The 18,633-nt window shown below is 41.3% G+C and overlaps 1 protein-coding gene across 2 annotated transcripts in view; it reads right to left on the bottom strand.

Moving 5' to 3' along the window:
• Positions 1-5,739: 5,739 nt before the first annotated feature.
• Positions 5,740-18,633, bottom strand: part of ift80 (intraflagellar transport 80 homolog (Chlamydomonas)) — a 36,493-nt gene continuing 23,599 nt past the window's right edge. For both annotated transcript variants that reach the window (XM_008298520.1, XM_008298521.1), the window contains exons 9-20: positions 17,057-17,236; positions 15,470-15,588; positions 14,765-14,839; positions 14,064-14,227; positions 13,915-13,979; positions 11,968-12,103; positions 11,700-11,847; positions 10,504-10,675; positions 7,804-7,893; positions 7,488-7,660; positions 7,167-7,290; positions 5,740-6,342 (exon numbers count right to left, since the gene is read on the bottom strand). In XM_008298520.1, the coding sequence (XP_008296742.1) occupies positions 6,232-6,342; positions 7,167-7,290; positions 7,488-7,660; positions 7,804-7,893; positions 10,504-10,675; positions 11,700-11,847; positions 11,968-12,103; positions 13,915-13,979; positions 14,064-14,227; positions 14,765-14,839; positions 15,470-15,588; positions 17,057-17,236 (1,557 nt within the window). In that variant the 3' untranslated portion in view covers positions 5,740-6,231. The remainder of the gene's footprint in view (positions 6,343-7,166; positions 7,291-7,487; positions 7,661-7,803; positions 7,894-10,503; positions 10,676-11,699; positions 11,848-11,967; positions 12,104-13,914; positions 13,980-14,063; positions 14,228-14,764; positions 14,840-15,469; positions 15,589-17,056; positions 17,237-18,633) is intronic.

Below are 18,633 nucleotides of genomic sequence, written 5' to 3'. Positions count from 1 at the left end.
GGCCAATTTATACAACCAAGGCAGAAAATTATTCATAAAGTCACTAATTCATTGCAATACGGCAATTTATGCAGACTGGTTTAATTAATCAGTTAATATTCAGCGCTTGTAGAGCAGCTTAGTGAGCCGTCTGTCATTCTTGGATGTTATCCAAAGGGACATCTTCAATGTAAATTAACACGTTGGGTGAGGAGACTATCGTTTAAACTGGAGATTTAGTTTTATGGTTATGTTCTTCAGTGCTGCAGACACATGGTTCTCTAGGGTGATGCTGAACTAATGTGAATCCAGACACTCTTCTAATGGGGGGCCATTACAATCCACATTGCAAGAACTATTCATTTTTTATGAGGAGGATAGATCTGTTGGCGCCTTACATCGGGAGGGGGGTGGGGGGGCATTCACCATTACTGGTTATTTCTGGCGCTTTTATCCATATAGGATTTGGTGAAGTTTAAAGCCTGGTTCAGCCTTTCGGGGGCAATGCATCGGATCATGAAGTGGGGTCTGGGGACTTACAAGCATCCTTTGGAGGGGTGGGGGTAACAGAACCTTAGAGGGGAATTGATTGGATTTATTTAATTGTATGCACTTGTACTTTCATTCTGTACCATTTCGTGCTACTTTATAGCAAACTGAAGGCCAGATAGAAATAATACGCTGTAACTTTGCAACATGGAGACAGATTAAGATTTTACTTACATATGACGATCTTGAGAAACAGCAGACATAATTACCTCGACCAACCTACTTACACATTAATGCATCTGAAATTATAACCCAATATTATAATTTTGAACTTTTGAATGCTCAGAGGGACTATTTCCTGCACTATAACTACTGCTACTTTAGTTAAGTAGGCAGATTTTACTAATTATATCTGACATTTTCAATGCAGATCTTCAGTATTGCTGCTTTTCCTGCAGTGGAAGATTTTAATAGTCCCTCCACCACAACAGAATGAGGAATAATTTAGTTTCACAGAGCACAGCATGTGGTTGTCACTCCTCCTCCTACATCTACATGACTCTTTATTGAATTCTACCTAACAACATGGGGCTCTGCAGCAAACATTGCCATCAGAGAGGGGGGAATAGGTGAGATCACAAGTCTCTTGGGCAGGAGAGTTCAGGTAAGGATATATTTGACAAGTGTCCATATTGGTGGGTTTCACTGATGTGAGGAGGACGTGCAGGGAACCTAATAAAATTGTCTTCACGTAATAATGATGTAAGATTATTCATGATTCTCATCACTGCTCCCTCCAGACACTGCTCCACTCCGATCACCCCACACCACAGCAGACAGGTCGTCCTCAACAGGGGGGGCACCTGCTGTCCCGCTCGGCGCTGCAGAGGCTGTGACAGCAACCACATCAGAGCACAGCTGGCAGGAAAAAGGCTTTCCTGTCACACCTGAGCGGACCTGCACACCACAGCATCGTGTAACGCGCGGAGGACGCACACTGTCCACCAAGGGAGATCCAGAAATGACGCCCCGTGTGCCGGGCGGCGGCAGGACAACGTACACCGGCACCTTTCTGTCGGCGTGTCTCATCTCCGCCTGTCAAGCCCTCCGGAGCTGCGGGGAGGTCCAGTGCGGCGACGGCCAGCAGTGCTGCTCGCCCATCGTCGCCGGCAACGGCAGCGCCAGCTCGGCGGTGCGCTGCTGCAAGCTGCCCATCCACATCTTCTTCGACAATGTGGGCTGGTTTACGCGGAAGCTGTCGGGCATCCTGATCCTGCTGCTGCTCTTCGCCATGGGCTACTTCATCCAGCGGATCATCTGCCCGCGGCCCCGCCGGCACCAGCACCACGACCGCAGCGAGGAGCCTTCCCTCTTCCACGGGCACACGTCGGCGTCCCAGGACTCCCTGCTGGACCGGTACCCCGAGTACAACCTGGGGGACTTCGCCTCCCCCAACCTGCCAGCCTACGACGAGGTGAAATACTTGCCCACGTATGAGGAGAGCATGCAGGAGATGCACAGAGACCGCTCCGATGATAACTTGTTGTCGGAAAACGAGCAGGGCAGAGGCAGAGCAACAGGACCGAGAGCCGGGGACCAGAGGCGGGATGTCCTGGAGGTGTCAGCACCGCAACAAAGCCCAAGGACATCTCGGAACTCAGTCTGAAGCCGCCAGAAACAAACAAACAAAAAGAGCCTGTAGGCCTAGTATTCTTATTTTAATACCATCAGGGTAATTATCTTGCAGAGATCCAAATCAAGTGCAATTATAATCCTGAATGTAAAGAATAAAGGAGAAGGCTGAGAAAAATGTACGTGTTTTCTAAGATTAAAGGGGATTACTCGCCTTTTGTATGCAAATGACCGCTTGGGTTAAGTAAAGGAGATTATAGTAAAGTAAGCGAAGGGGGCTGGAATAGACGCGCTTTGTGTTGGGAACAGCTAAATTGGCTCCGGTACAATCGCATTAAGTTTTACTTCAGCACCTCAATTTTAAGTGGCACCGTGAAACAGCTCCTCTGTCAAATTCTCGTCTTTACTTAATGCCAAATATTCTGCTGGACCCCCAAAAAAATGTTTAAAAAAAATCTGCCATTCTTTATTGAATTTGCATCCAAAAAGAATAGATTTCTTTCCCCCCCTAAGTAACCTGAAATGTGCAGTGAAAGAAGGAGTGAAGGGATTAATATTAATTTGAATGCTTTCCGAGGCACACATTTTGATCAGCCAGCACTGCAAGCCTGTTAATTTATAGCTTATCAGCATGAAAGCAATATTCTCATCACACATTTCACTGGGAGCTGATAGATGAGCATTTTATCAGTGACCTGCCTGAGCCATGTTTGATATGTCTACTCCAAGAGAAACCACAGCAGAGAAGTGATTTTTTTTTTCTTTCTTTTCTTTTTTTTCTTTTTTTTAGAACTGCTCAGTTCCTGGGAGCCTTATTGCCTTGGGCTACATGTAGTGTATCCTTGGTTCTGAATTCAGGGGGAGCAATGGCAGAGATTACAGCTGGCGTACTGATATGGTGTAAGCTGCCAAGAAACAAAGTTGTATTTTGATGATAGCATGTCAGACAAGATCACACCCGCTGGCCCAAGCAGAACTAACGCTGTTAGAGCTCAGAAAAAGCAAAGGACAAAAGGGACATGTAACAGGAGACACAGGTGGGACGGAGACAGGAGGCAGTCATTTCTTCGTTTTGGCAGAGTGGTCAGAAGATGCTACGTGAATGTTGATTTTAAGTGCGTTACTGTCTGAATGAACCTGAGCTGATTAAACTAAAAAGTTTCTTTTTTTAGCTGCTACACCGAAAACCAAGCTTTGCACATATCATTAAGTCAAGCTACTATTGTGTTTTTACCTGGATTAAAGGTATTTTGTAATGAATGTCTCATTATGTTATGATATTAAAAAGGCTCATGTGTCTTTCCACATTATTCTAACTTGACATTCACTGGGTATTTGGACATTCACTTGCCATATCTTCTCTCCTGTCGTCAGTTCAGGAACACACATACATTATAAAGAGAATATCCGTTTAGGTTTAGATGTAATGTACATTTAGCTAAAGGGACATCTTAAAACTGATTGTTTTGTAGTTTGACACAATTACATTAGTTTACCATTATGGAAGGCGCTGAAAAACTGCAAATATTACCATTAAAGGGGCCTGAATGAACATTTCTTCCTGAAATATTTGTTGAACAATTAATAAATTCAACAAATGCTTTTATAATAGATTTTTTTTGTCACTTGACTTAAACAAATACACTAATTTATTATTCTTTACTGAGTTGGAAAGTGTTATTCGTGTAGATTATCATTTAAATTAAGCATAAAGCAAATAATGACCCTCACTTTATTCAATCATTTACTGATTTAGAAGCTCCACGGTGGTTCTACCTGCCACCACTAAGACCATACTCATTAGGACGGTGTAATACCAGACACTATATCCAAACATTATCATTCACCACAATAAATTCCTGTCAGACGTCAAGCTATTAAAATATCGAGAAAAGGATCTGCTAAGCTAGCTTTCACAATTAGAGACATTGAGGCCCGCTAATGCTCCTGACACTAAAAGTCTTGAGTGTGATTGTGGGGGCTTGAAGTAATCCAATACCACCAGACCATGATGGCGGGGCCAGTAGTGATCACTGATGGCTTTCTTTTCCAGAGGGAAATTTGTGGGTGGGTGGAGTTTGCACTTAAAAGCACTAAATCTATGCTTAAAACCCACTGATGGGGAGATGAGGTGAAGTGTGTGACCTTAAGATGCACGAGGCCATGCATGAGTGCTGCTCAAACCATAAGAGGTGTGAATTTTGCCTTTTCGCTCTCTCCCTCCTAGTCATTGTGAACCGGCTCCCATATCTAAAGCTGCAACAGTATAGCTTGTGCATCACATGTCACAGGAGGGGACAGTGATATAGTTGGTTTTCTTTTCCTCAAACGCAAACACTAACTGTATGCGCACAAAATGTACATAGACTAGATAAACACAAGGACAAATACAGTACGCGCACACTCGCACGAAATGGATTTTGAATCTGCGCCCACGATCCAGTCATTCTATTGCTCACTGGACCGAAGAACAGATAACTACAGAGGTCAAATCAATGACCATTATCATCCTCATAAATTCTACATTATTTCCAGGAAGTGTATTTTTGGGCGCGCTGTATTGCTAGACTATCAATTTAATATATGAGAACTTTCCAGTCATAGAATAAGGGTATAGAGTTGTGCGGTTTATTAAAAGTGCAGCATCTATTTGTTATAGTGAGCTGTGTAGTTTGAAAAATATAAAATAATGTCCATTTATTGTGCAGTAGTTGCTGCTGAGACTCAAAAATCTAGAGATTCGTGTCTAAGTTGGACTTTTATATACTTAGTTTACAGATAAGGCTGAAAATGCAGTTTAAGGTGGAGAACTGATGAACACAATTTGGGTTTAATAAATGAATTACAGATATGCTATATTGGGTATATTATACAATAAAGTTTAAGAGAAAGTATGAATACAACACACAATTTCAGTTCAATCCTTATTCTCAATGTGTGTGGCCACTCTCGGTGGTAATGTGAAACCCGACTCCTTACCGATAGGTCTTCTCATAGATTAATGTTGTTTGGTCTGGATGACTCTGTTTTATCCCACAGTGAGTGGGCTTAGAAAGGTAGCAGACGGAGGGAGGAAAATAAGAGAAAGACGGTGAGCTACAGAGAGGCTAGAAATGGCAAAAAATTGCAGTGAGCTCAGAAAAAAAAATCGAGCGAAAAAACCCATTAAGTGATTTTCCTACATTAACAGTTTTCGCTGATGTTTTGGGCATCTGTGGCCACTCACAGTTTCATGGGTTATGCTGCTCACTTTCTACCGTATCTGTCCACATCACCGTGATATAGTCTTGAAGCTGTTTCTGGAGAGCACCGAGAAATCTTTTCCCCTCCTGGGCCACTAGAGGAGATGGATAGGCTATAATGGTCTGCTGATGTACTGGCCTTCTGCCAACCAGGGGGTGGAGCTGCATGGCAAGCAGTTGGTTTCACACCTCAGCAGAAGAGGAAATACAAGAATAATTCAAAGAGAAGCACTACTGTAGATATATTGGACTGTAAAACACACACGCACCCAGAAATACCTTCTGGGTGTATGTGCAAAGCTGAAAATACTCAAATCAAAAGCGCTCCAGAATCTTTGGATAAAACCAGTGAGGCGTCAAGACATTAAAGGAACACAAAAAATAGAGAAAAAGGACGTTTTGGATAAATATATACAGTATTTCCAACTGCTTTATTAACCTTTCTAGTGTTTCCAGAAGGCAATGTATAAACTGTAAAAATATATTTTCATATAGAAACACGAAGTAAAACGTAACTTACCAAGACAAAGCAGACATGGGTGCATGACTAAGCACATAAATGGAACTTTGACAAACGGAAAACGATAGCAGTACTTCACACACTAAAATCATTTACTACAACTGAAACGCCAGATTTGTTGTTTGCTGAAAAATACAGATACTCCTATCAAAAGTGTTACCATTCACTCAGAGTAACAGACTGCCATGTACAGAGCAAATGTTTTGCATGACACCGCATACGTCACAAGAGTGTGCATGTAGTGTGTTGTGTTCTTCACGACCTACTAATGTTCCTTTTGTTTTTACATGAAGCTCATGTACTTGTAACTTATGTTGGACCTCAAGTAAAGAATATTTTTACGCCGAAGCAGAGCCAAACCACCTAAAATTAATGCCGTGAGGTCACACTGCTCCTCGTGGAGACGTTTGCAGCTTTCTCTCTCTCTTTAGACAACTCCATCTCTATCTTCGCCTGGATTTTTTCCCAGTCCACCTCAACCTGGAAGAGAGACAGAAAGATGAGATGAGATGAGATAAGCTACAGTATTTTGTACAGGGTTCATAATCGGTCCCGGGCAGCAACACATGATTTAATAATGGGGTTAGTATCTATGAAACAGGGGTTAGTCTCTACAAAAAGGTGAGAAACACGACTCGTAGTATTTTTGAGTCGACACATTTACATGGAGGCTGAGCTCGCTACTGATGCTGGACGGTTAGTAAAATCCCTCCACAAGTAAATTAAAGCAAGGAAAGTAACAAGTAATGTAACACGCTACTTCTGCGAATGAGTAACTACATTTTCGATGAGCAATGTGTGCAATTTATTATCATTTTCATGTAACTTCTCCAACACTGTTAATGGCATAGACCACCTAAGTTATTCATGTAAAATTATAGAGACAATCACATTCACTGCCTTAAAAGTGTGGTGTGTTTTAAAGCTTTTCCCCTCTGAATCTGATCACACTGAGGCTTTTTTTTTTTTGCAGCAGTAAGCACGTTGCAAACCCTCCTCAAAGCAATCTGTGAGATGAAACAGTTCAGGCAGAGGACATCAACAACTAGAGATTTGCCTCCTTTTTCCGGTTTAATTCTGCAGGCTCTTTTGATTGGTGGCAAACAGAAAAGCCAAAGCGACATTGCGTGTTGATCCTCTCAACCGACTTTCTTTCAGCTGAAGGCACTAATAGTGTATAAGCAGTGCATGAAAAAGTTCATATCCCATTGGAACACAATTAGAAATAGACACCACGCACAGCTAATGTGTCCACTGTTATCAGTTCCTACAGTGCAACAGACAGTAGAGCTGCCGTAGCTTACCCCTTGAGAGTACTGCAAGAATCTCTTATTGGTCTCCTTCCTGCCAAATTTATGTAGAAACTTCTCCCTAAAGGCCAGCACAGTATCCACATGGGTCTTGTGTTTGACTGCGAGCTCCAGTGCCCTGAACATAAGATGACAAATGACAGACAGGCATCCATCCTGTATGAACAAACATGCTTCACCTTAGCACCCTCAAACCTAATTTTAGACTTTATCCTAAAAATAATCCCAACGTGGCTAAGAAAACATCCTCCAAAACTACTCACAGTGTCCCTCCTCCCCCAGCTGTACCGTACGTACAAACAAACAGAATTATACCTCTCCCAGTTGAAAAGGTCAATGTTGATCTGTATGGCCTGGTAGATGAGACCAGCTTGCAACAGAGTGGCTTCAGCTTCCTGGACCTGACCACTGAACATCAGCATGTGGGCTAAAGACGACTCCTTAGATGGCTGCTCCTTTATAAAATTGATGTACTGCACCCTCGGTAACTAAGAGAAGAGAAAGAGAGGATATGCAAAGACAAAAAGCGCAAGATTGTTAGATCAGTCTGAGTGAAGTGCCAATGAATTCAGATGTGTGTATTTGTGTTGCCGTTAATATGAAGCTGTCAACCATCAATAAAAGCTCTTACTTCTCCAATGGCAGCATAGGCTATCTCCGCTGTGGTTAGCTCTCTGTTTGCCATCGCCATACCAGCCAGACAAGCCCACAAGGATTGGTCCTGAGGAAGCACAAGCAGAAAGCATGTTGACACTACAGACAAATTTCCCATTTTGTTCATCTTGTTTTCCATCTTTCCACACATTTATTTATTATTCATACATGCAACTGGCAAATACAATCCTGCAGCAAACAGAAATTTTAAAAAATGAATCTCTCTTCAAATGTTAATCCACTGTTAGTGTAATTCAATTAACCCCCAAAAAATGAATACATACCGATGGCATGTGCAGTAGAAACAACTTTATTAACTTAGTGAGTCTGAATTGTCAACTTTCATTTCACCATTTCCACACCTTGATAAATTCATGAATTCGCTGACGCTTCAAACCTTGTGGTAACACTCAACTACCACTGGCTCCCCTAAGCAAATGACTGATGATCTGAAAATGAAGCTAACAGATGTCAACAAAGCAGCAGAAGGCTATAAAAAGATATCAGCTTGCAATTTCCATTGTCCACAATGCCAGTAATGCAAATGGAACTGTGGAAGTAACGATGAGCTCTGGAAGATCAAGAAAATTTGCAGATACAACTTTACATTTGCCTGATGGAAAAGCAAAGCAAAAGTCCCTATATGACGGCACAGGAGCTGCAGGAAGGTTCAGCTGATACAAGAGATGCATGGTTCCACTGTTCAGCTTTGTTGCACAAAAAGGGTCTGCATGGAGGTCAGTAGAAAGGGAACGTGACCTCATCACAAAAGTGCATCTACACAAAGCAGCATGTGGATAAGCCAGAACTGTTTAAGATGTAGAGAGACAAAGCTTAAATTGAGTTATTTTGCTACAGTCACCAAAGGTAGGTTTGGTGAGAAATAGAGCTGTATTTAAGAGAAAAAAAAAAACAGTGTGTGCCGCCAATAGCAGAGGAAACTTTGCAAGAATAGGGGGAAGGATGAATTTCCAATAAATATCAGAAAATTCTGGATTCAGATGTCATGTAGTCAGTCAAGAATGACTGCAAGAAGTATAAAACTGAAAAGATGCTGGCTTCTCAAAATCCACCATGAGCTCGTCGAGGAAATTCAAGCTGAGTCCTCTGGCTTGGACATGTTCGTAAATCTGTTGGTCTTCATAGACACACTTTGCTCGAATTTGTGCATGCAATAGTATATCATTTACTATTTTTTGAATGTATGCTTCAGTGTAAAGCATGTCACAACATCAAAGCACAGTTTAGTGATAGACATGAAGAAATTGAAGTTAACGGTTTTCCATTTAGTTTACTATTGTTGCAGGACTTCTAATATTATCTCAGCATATGTAATTTTTATTTACCCATTTTTAAATGTTTATTTAAAATGCAAAGTCAGTTGTAGTCAGCAAAGAGCAAAAATATAACAAATGGATGGGCAATTTAAAGTCATTTGTGTTTGTACTAGCGGGCACATTGACGGTTATTTTGTGCTGCATCCTGCCTCTTTGTAATTATGTTCCATGCCAGTATGAAGGCAATGCATGACACACACAAAGACACAACATAAAAATAGACAATTGTCATACTCAACATCTATGAATGTAAACAAATGTGTCACCACTTTATTGAGTGCAGCTGCATTATTTAAAATTAAGTCTTAACCACCAATTGGCCAACAGTTGAGCAAACTCCACTTCAGAGTCACACTCTGTAATTTCCCCTTTTAATCAGCATCAGACAAATGGCTCTAATCGGAAACCACTCCTGTAAACAACAAATTAAATTGACAGGCCCTGCCTGAGGTCACAAACTTCATACAACTTGACTATCAATCACAGTTTCAAGTAAAATCTTCCTTTGGTGATCGTGTATCACAAATAGATTATGAACTTTATCTGTTTTATGTTATATTTGTATTTATAGCACTAAACGCATCAACTCCTATCAGGTGAGAGGTTACTGACAACAACAAATGTGATTCTGGGAAAAGCCACACTGCCACCATACTCTTACCAGAAGTAGAGGGGGAGGAGTCAGGGGAAAAAGCTTTTTAAACTAGTGCCTCTCTCCATCCTTTTTGTTCCACCCTTCTCTTGCTACTAGTTGTCTATTTCTTTAGGGATGTGGTTACTGCATTATTGCCCAAGCAAAGACACAGTTGTACACTGTGTTCAGTGTGCGTGACTATGTATGTTTTGAGCGTCTACACATGCATATAGCAGACTGTGTATTTACTGTACTGTCAGTGAGGTCTATGGTGGCTTAATCCGGTAAATGGTGTCACCAGGCTAATTGAAGGCTAATTAAAGCCTGCTGGTCTGGTCCCATAAACCTGTCTACTACCTTCTCATTTCAGAGTCTGTCCCGCTCTCTTCATACATAACATCCATGCATGCGTGTGACATACACCACAGGAGCCTGGACTGAGCTAGACCTCCAGACTGCAGACTATTTCACACTATCCTGGGGTCAATTATAAAAAATACAAGTCCAAAGTAGGAGAAAATTAGTAATCACTGCTAAGATTTAATGCCAAGAGTGATTTCTGGGGGGCATTTAACATTAAGTAATACGTGGGTATACAAAAACTAAGACCAGATGAAAGAATGATACATGTTTACTCAAGTTCATACTGAAAATGTAGTCACTGACACAATTAGTACACATTATTAGAGAAATGCTGGTATCTCACTTTGGCGAAGCGGCAGAGGCGTAGTGCGTCCTCCCAGCGTGCAGAGGTGCTGTATTCGTGCAGGAGGGCAGGGTAGGGAAGTACACTGCTGTACACCAGTGAACCGTCTCCTTGACGTAACGTCACCTTTGTGCCGACGTAGTTCAGAATGTGGGGTGCACGACTGAATTCACTGTGCACACACAAACAAACACACACATGCACATACACATACACACACACACAAAAACACACACATCAGAGTTAAAAAAAAAAAAAATACATGTGACCACATCCTCAGAGTTTGTCACAGAAAAGTCAAGTGAGAAACTTGCCTGTTTGCAAAATCTGACAGTGGGCACGAAAAACAGTATGATTGTTCATTAAAATAAATTGACTGTTCAATAACATGTAAAGATTAATGCTATACATTATAACTAAGTAAAGCATGTATTTATTTAGTTAGCATGTATAGGATGATGGATAGTGCTAATTAGGAATATAACAATCTACTTAATGACCATGTAGTTTCTACCAGTTTGCATATGTTTATGTGTGTTCACCAGAGTTATACATGGAGTAAACTGTAGAAGCACCACAGCACATACGATTTTGTAAAATGAAGCATTTGCTTGTATATTAATTCCTGCCACACAATATTTAGTGCTCCCAAATTTGGCTGCTTGAGCATTAACATGGTAAAAGAATCCCCAGAGACATGCAAAAACACAAGAAATACACACTACAAAATACAAGATGAGCACAAATAAAAAGAAAACTGTACAACCAAGTGTTCAGAGTAGTGCAGCAGACATGCAAAAGCAGTTGAGGATCGGCTGTATGGAGTGTAGACACTCTGCCTTAGCACCTCCCGTGTTGGCTGAAGTGAGGACTTTTGGGGAGGAAGCATTGTACAGTCTGACAGCTGCTGGCAAAAAGGAGCGCCTAAAGCACTATGTGTTGTACCTTGGGGAATGAGCTGAAAGGTGAAAAAAAAAAGTTGCCTCCATCTCTCTTCTTAGCTCTTATTTAACATCTTTTCCTGTTACTTCTCTGATGAAAATTGCAAGGGCACTGAAGCCATATCTTTCTTGCTACTAGTAACTCTGGCCAGCTTTTAATTTTCTAACCTGCTGCATCTGTAAAAGCGCCTCACTCATCACCCTGGTGAACAATGTCAAGTATAAACGCGAATGCAAAGTGCTGTACATGTGTACCTGCCATCCTTTATGTACAGTGTTTTTGGGAGCAGTTCCTTGTCAGTGAAGACGACATTCGGGTAATACCACACTGTGAACTGGTTATCTTGGATGCCACACAAGATGTTAGCAGCATCATTCCACGCCATACTGTGAACCATGCTACCTATGAGACAGAACACGCATACAGCAATCTCATTCGTCCATTGTAAGTTACATTAGTGCATAAAAACAAAGAGAGTCACTACACTTCTTTGCCAAGTGAATTCCCTGCCTCCCGTCTCACCGATTTTGCAGATTTTAGGTTCTCGTCCAAGATGACGCACAGAGGTCAAGTAGAGGTCACGGTTCTTGTCTATCAGGGCAATTTTCCTCTCAGTGGAGGGGCCGCACTGATCCAGGGCTATCTCCACCACTTCCAGCTACATATAAATGCAGACAAACAAGGAAAGCGGTAAGAGGGAACAGAGGAGTAAATGATGGAAGGAGGACAAAAGATCAGGAAAAGAAAGGCTGGGGGAGAGCAGTTTATACCATGATCCAACAGTCTTTCTGCCAAGTGTGTGTATATGAGAGAGAGAGTCAGACAGAGTGGGTATATGTGTGTGTGAACCTGTGTGTGTTTTTGGCCGGAGCTTGCTGGCTTTGGTGCAGTGTCTTGGAGCTGTGGAGTACTGGCAGACAAAGCCATGCTGACAAACAGTAACTACTGCTACCTCTACTTCTTTTCCTTCTATTCTAATTCTTTCCTTCTTTTTGTCTTTTTACCACATAGTTTGATCCAAAGCCCTTCCCTCATTCTCTTCTTCTGATTTTTATTGTCTCTTGTCTTCTGGAGATGTGTTGTTTTTTTGTTGTTGTTGTTTAGCAAATACATGAATTCTAAAAATACACATTATTCATCTTACGTACAGACACATTAATGAAAATGATCCAGTTTGTTCATAATGAGAAAAGGTTCCAGGCAACGAGTCAGCATCCTCATGAGGTGATTCATAGCTCACTGTACAATATATTATGGAAAAATGTCTTTATATAGCCTTGTTAGGATGCTTACTGTAACAAAACATTGTTGGACAAGTCACAAAATGAGAGAGTTGTGATTTACGGTCAGCATTTTCCAATAATTTGCTTTCCCTTCTTTTCTTTTTTTTCTTTTAACAGAAAAAAGCTTAAATAATGTCAATAAAGTCACCTCACCGTGCCTGTCATGAATAGAGCTAAGAAAGCTTGAGAAAAGGCACAAGAAAAGACAGCACTCAATATTTTTTTCTACAAACTGACCTTACTAACATTTACAACAGCAAAAAATGCAGAAATCAATAAATTTTTTAATCCACTTGATCAGTCGAATCGCTTGCTGAGGGAACTTTGCAGATCTACCCTGGTGACTCATCTGAAAACCATAGTGACAGTGCTGACATTTGAGGCAGTGATAAACAACCACAAAGTGTAAAAAAAAATAAAAGAAGCTACCTAATTGGCTATGGCACACAAACCACATTATGGGGTCACTAGGTCACCAAGCTTCCAACAAGTGTTTTGCAAGGACACACTGTGTCAGTGCTATTTCTATTGTCAAAGTTACAGAGTTCTTACGCTGACTTAGCAGTTTGATGATGCAGATTATTATGCTATTCATATTATTTTCACTTTTATCTCCCAAAAATCCTTGAATCTAATGATTTTTGCGTTGATATTTTGGAGTCTGACTTAACATTTATTTAAACACTTTTCATCCAACTGTGTAATATACAGTATAATAAAAGAAATCACTCAAAATAGAATTATAACTCAATAATTAGTTTGTTACACAATAATGAATCAATATCACAGAGAACTGGACTGTGTGTAATAGTGAAACTGACCAGATGAGTTTCCACTGTGACTCTGTGTTTCGGATGATGTAATATTATATTAACACACATCTGAACATCAGAAAGCTTCTATTATGATATCATATCATTACAAACACATAATAAAACACCAACACATTCTGAGCAATCGGCAAGGCTAGAAGAAAGCTTGTCATCATCTTCCAGCTTTGTTGGTCCTTCACACCTTACATTATAATATAAAGCCTGTGTAATATCACGAGCAACAGATATCGACCTACTCAATGAGACACATTCTCACTTCTGGTTCCAAGAAAAAAAGACAAACCAATGGGGCTGGAGAACTCGCTTGTTGCTGAAATGTATTAGGTCAAAGGAAGGACAAAGGATTAACCCACCTTGTGAGTCAAGGGCTTCCCATCACCAAGGGCTTTTCCAGTCAAGGCATCAAAGAGAAGGATGACTGGTGAGAGGAAAAGGGAAAGAAAACATAGTAAAAGCACAATCCATACGATTTATAAAAATATAGTAACAGAGGTCCAATCACCTTTTTCATCACTCTTGTCTCGGATGGCGATGGTGTCGTTGCTAAGTGAGACACACTGGGCATTTAGGATGTCAGCTCTCATACCAGGAAACTTGGGGGAAGATATCAAACGACCCTCGTAAGAGAATATATACAACCCTGCTCCATCCACTAGAAGAAAATGTCTGGGAGAGAGACACAAGATGACACAGCGGGTTAGAGTGGAAGAGCAATGAATATGAAGGTAAACGAGAATGAAAGAGTGCAAGTAGGAAAATGAAATAGGTAAAATGCAAAAAGAATGAAGAGACAATAACAGTTAATTAACTGACAGAAGCAGGTATATTAAACATTTATTGCATATCAACACAGCCTTAACCTACTCAGCGAGACTCATCGAACTCAAAATGGCCAGTAATCTATTTAGCTCTATGCTGAGTGTCGGGGACACTGCACTGGAGTATTGCACAAGAGCTACTCATATTAATCTAATTTCCCCCAGTGGTTTTACTCTCAGCCTTATTGTATGACAGGGCTGGCTAAGCTAGAGCACAGCCCGCATATGTTTGTGTCTATGTGTGTGTGTGTGTGTGTGTGTTTTCGGTTGGCTGCTGCCTGATGAGTGGCCAGTGCCGAGTAATGAAGCATTAGAGAAGCTGATAGACGATCCAACAGCCTGTTCTCTCTCTTGTTGCACTGCTCCTGGAATAGAAAAGACTCACTTCTCTGCTTGCAGGATGAGGCTGACTGTTCCCTCCTTTAGGTCAAAGATGAGAGGAGTATTCCAGTTTCTTGAGCTGGCAAAAATAAACAGCACAACCACACACAGCAAAAATTTGAGAAAACACAGACATTTAATAACTAAGTGCTACATCTGGCATAACTGCAGAGAAAACCGTGGAAATAAGACCTGGAACGGAAAGGTAAAGAGTTATGAAAGACAACAAAATTAAGGAAATAATAATGACATGATAAGTGTAGGCGTTGCCCATTTTTAAAAAAAAAAATCCTGCCACGTCCACGAAGTGAAGTAAAAACTCTTCACAACATACAGAGAAATCATCTTCTAAACATTAGCCTTACATAAATCAACACATTTTTTCCTCATTAGGATGAGTTTTCCTGTGTTTAGGTTTTTCTGTTATTTATTGTCATCATTATTATTATTATTATTTGTTTGTGAGTTCATTTTGAACTTTTGTAAGTTCATTCTGTAAATTCTTCTAGCTACATGAAATTGGGACTCATTATATTCCACTTGGATCCGAAGACTATCCTCAGGGTTTTGTCGGTAGATGTAAAAAAACATGAGCCTGCTTTGCACAAATCTTGAAATTCTCGAAATTATAAGATGAGAAAATTCAGACCAGTGCAAATGGGGATGCGAGGATCAAAGGAGACAAGCAAAGGAGAAGTGGACTACTGACTTGTAGACATAGCACTGGAGGGAAGTGGCGACCACTAGGTGACCGTACGCCAGAGAGGCTTTGATGACTCGATCTCTAAACTCCAATATGTCCACTGCATCGTTCAGCACATTCCTCACCTGTAAAAATTTTAAAAAAGAAGGAAGGGAGTGGGGACGGGGGGAAGATGAGTTAAGTGAATAAACAAGAGTAGGGATGACCTAACTTCACAGAAACTACTGAGCACGCATAAACTTTATACTACTGAGCAAACAGTATTTAAACACGCAATCAACAAAGGGGCAGACAGCGGCTTCGTTAACACAGAACTGAGCACAGTCACATACACATTGGAGTGTATTTATTTTTAATATACACAGGAAACAGTGTACAGTGTGTCCAAATATACGTAGGTCAACTGTGGTTAGAGAAAGCAGTTTTTACTGTTTTAAGTGTGTGCGTGCAGTGGTTGGTCGTCATTTTTTTCACCTGCATAGATAAATACTTCCCTCCAGCTCTCTCTGTGAATGAATGAATGAAAGGGTCTTTTCCAGCACCAGGTGAAAGGTGGGGTTATTTTTACAGCTTTACAAATCTTCCTCCTCTGCTCCTTCCAGCAAGCCAAATTTACATGCAACACAACCAGGAATAAAAAACATTTGACCGCAAGGTGGTAAATTTAGCTGGCTGATTCACAAACCACTGGCAGATGTGCAGTTTTAAAACGGACTGCGAGGAGGAGAGGGGGAGGAGGGAGACAGAAAAGCGCCTGCAAGGCTGAAAATAAATGGTTGATGACCCGACTTTGTTTGGTTTACACAAACTGCAGTTGGTAGAGATGTCTATGGCAAATAAGTGCACGTGTGTTGGCACACATGTATGTGACCTTGTTTCTATAGGTGTGCGTGTGTATCAATGTCTGAAAGTATACAAGTGTGTGTGTATGTGTACACTTGGGTGTGTTAACCGCATGTAAACGCTACCTTGTGGTTAGTGTGAGTTTAAACAGTAGAAAACGGTGGAGTGAGGGAGGCAGCTAGACAGGCTGGTCATTGTCATTGCAGGGCTGCACACTGGCACACTGGGAGGGTCCTACTATAATATATGGCCACAACTAGCCAAGGCCTGGGAAGCATTTGCTTTTCTACATAGAATATTCACTTATGTCTTTACAGTGCGCCTATGGCATTGCAGTAATTTTTAGTTCTGTTGTTATGCCAATATAACTGGGTTGGCTCCGTTAACGTTTGGCTAAAAATATTTAATATACTTCCTTACATAAAAGTTAACCTTCAGTGATAATTGTCTCAAAAACTTGGCTTAAACATGTAAAACCATAACTCTTATGACAGAGAATCCAAAATGGGCCTCGAGTGTGCGATTTTTTTTTTGTAATTTCTTTTTTTTTGTAACTGCCCCATTTCTTTGAAAAAATGTATCAGTTTCTCTTTTGTGTCTGTTATTGATTTGGATAATGTCAGTCTTTTATCACTTGATTTGCTTTATTAAATAAACAGAAATTAAACCGTGACTGTCTCCAAAAAAGGCTAGAATGATTTTCTTTAAATATGAAAAGGAGTAGGAACACCAACATTGGCGTCTTTCTACCTGCATGCTTCTCCTCTTTGTAAGGGTGATCACAAAGTTCTTCCACTCCCAATGCTGCTCCACCACATGGGCAAAAATGACATGTCCGTTGCCGCAGGCCCCGGCCAGCTGGGTGCCGTCTGCAGACCAGGACAAGCTGAACACAGTGCCTGTGTTGGGTTTCTCCAACGCATAGGACCACTGGAGGGAGGGGTGACAGAGAGAAATGGGAGTGAGAGAGAGAACAAAATTGTTAATGGCTACAGATATTTATCTACAATCTGTAACAGTTACCTGTGGGGCAGTTTAGGAACTAGAGACAATGAGAGGAGAAACGGTGAGAGTCAAGAGTTGTGTATGTGTGTATGTGCACATAATGTAAACTCTGCTTGAAAGACAGAGGCTCAGTCAGTCAGTTATTGAGCTGTGATGAACTGTGAGACACTGAAGGAGCGCTTGGCCTCGCCAAGTCCAGCACTTGCACTCATAAACATACACTCTGCTATCCTCATCTATTATATACATGGGGGGCAGGGAACAAGAGGGTGGGTTTATATATGACCCCCCCCAAACAGAAGCCAAAAACTAATTAACAAGACCCCTCCCTTCTTTGTATAAGACAAGGTTTAAATAAGACGGAGCCTGAGAAGGATAGAGAAGAAGATCGAGGGGCAAAGAGACACTAGCAGACACAGAGTAATATAGAAAGTGGACTCTTCTTTTGTTCCACTGGACTGTGCCAGCTTGCACTTCAGCAGTCAGTGATGGCAAAAAACACAGCTGAGAGATGTGCAGCCCTTTACTATCTAAGACAAGATCCCTCATCTTTCCAGCTTTTCCCCTCAGGTATCCCTTTTCTCTAGGTAATCATCTTTTCTTGCTCTCTTTCTAAAACCATTTCCTTCTCTCACGATTGTTTTTTTTCACTGTCATGTCCCTCAAGTCTGTAGAGTGCACAGCCAAAGCCATTATGGTATTTTGATTCAACATGATTCAGTTAAGACAGTCTGGATCCACAAGCAGCTAAACGTTTTCAAGTTGGTGATTTTCCAGGAGGATCACTAATAAGGCCAGGCAGCAGCTAGATTAGCAGAATTAGATACACTAATTAAGTTTCTATTAAATTCAAACATCATTCGTTGTTGCCCGCTGTGAACACCAGGTATGTTTCTGCTACAACCAGCACTGATTTTCTTGTACAACAGCCACTTCTACAACCTTTCTCATCCTCCCCAGCTCTGCCTGACCTCCCCTCTTGCCTTGGACACAGGTGGCTGGCCAATCTGAGTTGAGCTAGAACCAAGTTTCTCAGCTGTGATCTTCCACACAAATGCATGCATTCACACTGTAAACTGCTTATGAAGGGAGAAAAGTGCTAATGGTAACCCAGCCCTGCCTGCTTGCCTGCGATGGAGAGACAAGTGTGGTGCAGCAGGCCAAGTGCTGCGGTGAACCTTGGAGCAAAGGCCTCAGTGTGCTCGCTGCCTTATACACATGCAGCTGCGGGATGTGAGGTGTATCGTTATTTCCTCTTCGCTGCCTCTGACAGGGCTAAAGGTAACAGTCGGCAGGCTACAGGTTACAGGCCCACTGCTTTG

Source organism: Stegastes partitus, unplaced genomic scaffold, assembly GCF_000690725.1.
Source record: "Stegastes partitus isolate 25-593 unplaced genomic scaffold, Stegastes_partitus-1.0.2 Scaffold1323, whole genome shotgun sequence".
NCBI classification, from domain to species: Eukaryota; Metazoa; Chordata; class Actinopteri; family Pomacentridae; genus Stegastes; species Stegastes partitus.
Note: the sequence above shows the minus strand (reverse complement) of the source record. Positions and strands in the feature narration are given on the sequence as shown.